Raw genomic sequence first — 5,000 nt, forward strand, 5'->3', positions numbered from 1 at the left:
TTAACTTACCGTATTTTGAACACGAAGTTCGTTGTCTCCATTTACAACTCGTATTTGTACATGTCGGAGCTCTGGTTCATTCATTGCTTCTTATCCACATCAAATGAGTTACTGATTCATATAAAAGCACCTCACATCTCATGTCGTTTCTCGATATACAAAAGAAAAATGCGAGGAAAAGAGAGATGTTGTTGACATTTATGTCCATTGGTCCGCCATATTGGAATATGGCAAAGGAACTGGGTACATCAATCGGTACCAGTGTCCTCGCAATTGCATCTTGCCTCACACACCTTGGGTTTGCGGCCTTCCAGAGGGTAAATGGCTTCGGTTTGGTTCAGCTCAGGTTTCATGTTATTCTTGTGGATGCGGTTACACAGTAAAAGACTTCCCTAAGGGTAAAACAATAGGTTATAATTGATATAATTAGGGATCTTCGTGTATTAGCTACGTTGTGCTTTATGATCATGGGTCAAGCCACCTCAGGGAGCAGATAAACCATACTTTTCAGTTCAGGAACTATCATGGAAAGTTCTTTTGTTCTTTTTTATGTATCCATGGAAATAACCAGAGGGCGGATTCGCTCAAGGGAAAGCGGTTACACACAAAAAGGTCCTTGCCCATGGGGAAACGCTATTACCTTTGGGTAAAAGGGTTAGTGTTACCACAATTGCAACTATTGCCAGTTTGTTCTAAATGAAATATTATTTTCTATTTAGATTACTCTGTCCCACGACTTGTGGTAGCAGATAAAAAGAAAAAAGTAAAAGTAGTCGCTGCACAGGATTTGAAACCGGAGCAACCACTTTGAAAGAACAGTTTTTATCCACTTAACCATTGAAGACCAGCTGACTGATAAGTGAGCCGATTTTTTGCCAAGACTAATTAGTATATAAAATCAAAATCTCGTTTAATCCACTCTTTGCAGTTAAAACTAAGTACAAACTGAATTATCAGGCGGTATCATTTACAAAACTATTAAATATAATTAAAGTATAGTAATGTATATAATTAGTCTAGAAATCTAAAAGTTATAAAGTCATAAGCTCTCTTGGTTCTTGCCTCCTGGCGAACGGACTTAGCTTTCTCTTGAAGGATTAAACCACTGCAAAAACCGTGTACGATCAAAACTTGCTCTACGTTGGATCAAAATAGATCGTGACCACACCATAAAAAACTTTAAAATAGAAAATATCCTGCAAAGGTTGGTCAAGACAACGTGAACATAGGCGTTGTTGCTTGCAATATTTCGGCTGGCCAACACCAGCCTTCTTCAGGTTGAAGGGCAACCTGAAGAAGGCTGGTGTTGGCCAGCCGAAATATTGCAAGCAACAACGCCTATGTTCACGTTGTCTTGACCAACCTTTGCAGGATATTTTCTATTTCTCTTGAAGTTTGGTAACCGACATTTTTCACTATGCAAGCTTGCTTCTTAGCGGGAGTTAATACAGGTTTAAAGCGGCATTTGCAGAAAATGTGGTGATGTGGTAGTCTAGTGGTTAAGTAAAGGGCTTATTAATTAATCAAACATTGGGCTTTGGCTTTAAAAAAAAAGTTCATTTCCCATGATCCCTATCAAGCTTTCAGTGTCCAAAATGAACGATAATACTTCACTTGGAGCAAATTGACAATTAAGAATAATCCTTCAATTGAGGGAGAGACTTGGTTGGTGAAACAGTTGAGTTCCATATTTAATGTTTTTTGTCACGTTTAAGGCTGGTTTTCACTAGCGACGGAGTCGGAGTTGCAATCAGAATCGTAAGAGCGCATATGACCTAGTGAAAATCAAAGATCGGAGTCGTAAGCGGAGTCATGAGTTCGACAGAATCGGAACCGAGAGAATCAGAACGTTCCCATTTTCTTCCGATTGCGCTTATGACCTCGTCGCTTATGATCCAGTGAAAACTAGATTGTCAGAGTCGGAAGCAGAAGCGGAAGAACCAACCAATCACAATGCTTGGAATCGAGCATTGTGATTGGCCGCGTTATCCTTCCGCTTCTGCTTCCGACTTTCACTGGATCAAAAAAGCGACGGAGTCATAAACGGAATCAAGAGAAAATGAGGGGACAGAGAGGGAGGCTCAGGGCGTTGGCCGGGATATGTCATGTCCACGAAAGTTATTTTTAGACGAGCGGAAGTCTGTCTTCCGAGACGTCCGCATGCAGTCTTGCCTCGCTCACAGGTTCTTAGGGAAAAGACAAAATGGCGGCGCACGTAGAAGGCTGATTAATATTTATTTTCTTTCAAACATCAGACCGAGGTTGGCCTGCATGCGGACGTCTCGGAAGACAGACTTCCGCTAGAACAAAGACTTCCGCTTGTCTAAAAATAACTTTCGTGGACATGACATATCCCAAGGGCTGGACTGGGAGCCTCCCTCTCTGTCCCCTCATTTTCTCTTGACGGAATCGGTATTCTGCTTCCGACTCCGACTGTTTGATTTTCACTAGATCGTATCGCTCTGCGCTTCTGGTTACGACTCCGACGCCGTCGCTAGTGAAAACCAGCCTTTAGACAGCATTTACACGAAAGCGATTTCACATCGACACGGTTTCATAACTTCAAAACCGCGTCAAAATCGATGCGGTTTGGAAGTGTTAACACGAAACCATTTTCGCCAGAAAAACAAAGTCGTGATGTTTGTTATAAGCGAATGCTGCACTATGTGCTAAATTCACTATTTTGAGTTGAACAATGCAAATTTTGCACCAGAATAGTAACCGTGTTCAAATCGATGCGGTTTCACTGTTTACACGACAGATGATACCGCATCGTTTTGACAAGGCTCCACTTTTGGCAGTGCTTTCAAATCGACACGGTTTCGGCAACAGCTTCGATCGGTGTCGTGTAAACAGAAGGCGTAACCGCATCGAAAAACGAAACCGCGTTCGTGTAAACGCTAGGCTGCGGCTCCGTTATTGATTGCCCTAGCATGAAAACGAAAAAGCAAGCATAATGTTGCACTTCGTGAAGAAAGTTAGCACTGCTAGCATAAGTGGAGTGTTTTTTTTGAAGGGAACGTTATAATTATCTCTGAGAGGGTACTCGGAACTCCGGAAGTAACACTTCATATTCTCTTTCAAAGGCAACAGACCATGCTTAAACAATTTTAGTGTGTGTTTTTTACCATACCATATGTATTATTTTTTTCAGCACGAGAAGAGAAATTTCGTATCTCCAAGCAGCCATGTAATATTCTATTTATTATATAAACACCTATGAAATACTAAATCATTTCACGAAAGTCATCGAAAGGCGCTTTTTTAAACGTAACCAAAGCAACATTGATCTTTTCACATAAGATATCATGTTTTCGCGCGAAAGCTCACTTGGTATTTCATTGCTGTTTATATAATTAATATAATTTATAATTATATATTTGATTGTGTATTTCGAATGTGGTTCAGCGTTATCTATACTCTTATCGACAAGAATATTCGTCATCACAGTAGTCAAAATATTGGATATATTGCATTTGCAGTTTTAATTTTATATAGGTCATAGTATCTACGGTGTTGCGCCTTGTATGGAGTCTTTGGTCTTTTGTGCAACTCCACTCGCTCCTTTTTATAAACTATTTTTATCATCATCATCATCATCATCATCATCATTATTATTATTATTATTATTATTATTATTATTATTATTATTATTATTATTATTATTATTATTATTATTGTTAGTTAGTTAGTTAGTTGCCTTGAATTGGAATAAATAAATAAAAATAAATATTTTTCATAACACAAACGATATACAAATGGCCACGAACAAGTTGTTGACCATGTTGCTATCAAATCATTCAACCTTTTATTTACTTGAGTTTCTGATACCGATTTAACATTCCTGCTTAGTGGGGCACTTAAAAGAGATCAATAAAATTAGAGTCGTGCACTTCAATTTCAGTGCTGAAATTGCTTGCAAATATACATGTCTTCTACTAACCTGCGATCAGGCTCTATTTTAGTTTCGCGTGGTACGTGGAGTTTTAGCGAGCGACGACATAACAGAACATATGGGTGACGCTAAAAATGAGCCGTTGTTGTTCGCACCAACTGCGTCACTGAGTCACGCAATCGAATTGAAAAAAAAAAACTTCACGGTGCTCCCATCACGTATTCATTTGGTCTTTCGTTCCATTGTTCATAAATTGGTCGCAAAACTGACTCACTATAGTTAATGATGGACGATGAAGACGACCACTTGAAATCCCTTGACACCGGAATTACCACGGCATGCATTAAATTAGTGATGATCACGCTTTTCGGTTCCAACCGGAACTTTGCGAGTTTATCGCTGTCTAAACTGGGCTTCCCGTTGATCTGCTTTATCGTTGACAGTATCGAACGATGTCTTTGTTTGGTGAATATCCTTGCATCAATGAAACCATCGCACCAAGTTACATATCTTACGCGTCGGGCTCACTGTCTGTAATAATGAGCTTGGTTACCGTTACAGGGAACATTCTCGTCGTGTTAGCCATCTTCATCGACCCAAACAAGGATCTCAAGTCGCCATTCAACTACTTAGTGGCCAACCTAGCCGTCTGTGATCTTTTTGTTGGATTAGTGGTCGATCCTATGTCAGCTGTTTACCATTTCAGCGAAGGAGCAGCAAGAAAATATCCGACCAAGCTTGTCTACCTTCACATTCCTTACTTCATTTCCTCCACGGGTTCCGTTCTCAGTCTGGCAGCTTTGACAGTGGATCGCTTTTGGGCTATAACCTTTCCTCTGTCTTACAGAATTAAGTTGAGTCCGAAACGCTCTGGTTTTGTGGCTGCAGGAATTTGGGCTTTCTCGATTACTTTTCCGTTCATTTATCTTTCAACTGGTTACCTGACGTACGCGTTTGTGTTCGCTCACACCGTCATCATCGTGACATTTCTGGTCATGTTATTGACTTATCTGAAGATATTTCGCGTTTTGAAGCGTGGAATTAAACAGTGGGACAAGTTGGACCATACCTCAAACGACAGTCAAGCAAAGAGGCAGGCTATGAG

At 40.2% G+C, this 5,000-nt stretch overlaps 2 protein-coding genes across 3 annotated transcripts in view; one reads left to right on the forward strand and one right to left on the reverse strand.

Moving 5' to 3' along the window:
- Positions 1 to 232, reverse strand: part of LOC138007221 (uncharacterized) — a 32,108-nt gene extending 31,876 nt beyond the window's left edge. Inside the window, exon 1 of one of the 2 annotated variants that reach the window (XM_068854008.1) lies at positions 10 to 232. In XM_068854008.1, the coding sequence (XP_068710109.1) occupies positions 10 to 84 (75 nt within the window). In that variant the 5' untranslated portion in view covers positions 85 to 232. The remainder of the gene's footprint in view (positions 1 to 9) is intronic. The other variant, XM_068854009.1, reaches the window with a different exon arrangement.
- A 3,841-nt stretch (positions 233 to 4,073) lies between these two features.
- The window catches only part of LOC138007222 (histamine H2 receptor-like), a 1,694-nt gene continuing 767 nt past the window's right edge, over positions 4,074 to 5,000 (forward strand). Inside the window, exon 1 of the mRNA XM_068854010.1 lies at positions 4,074 to 5,000. This exon is cut by the window's right edge and continues 767 nt beyond it. Within this exon, the coding sequence (XP_068710111.1) occupies positions 4,348 to 5,000 (653 nt within the window). The 5' untranslated portion in view covers positions 4,074 to 4,347.

Source organism: Montipora foliosa, chromosome 6 (genome assembly GCF_036669935.1).
Source record: "Montipora foliosa isolate CH-2021 chromosome 6, ASM3666993v2, whole genome shotgun sequence".
Classification (NCBI taxonomy): domain Eukaryota; kingdom Metazoa; phylum Cnidaria; class Anthozoa; order Scleractinia; family Acroporidae; genus Montipora; species Montipora foliosa.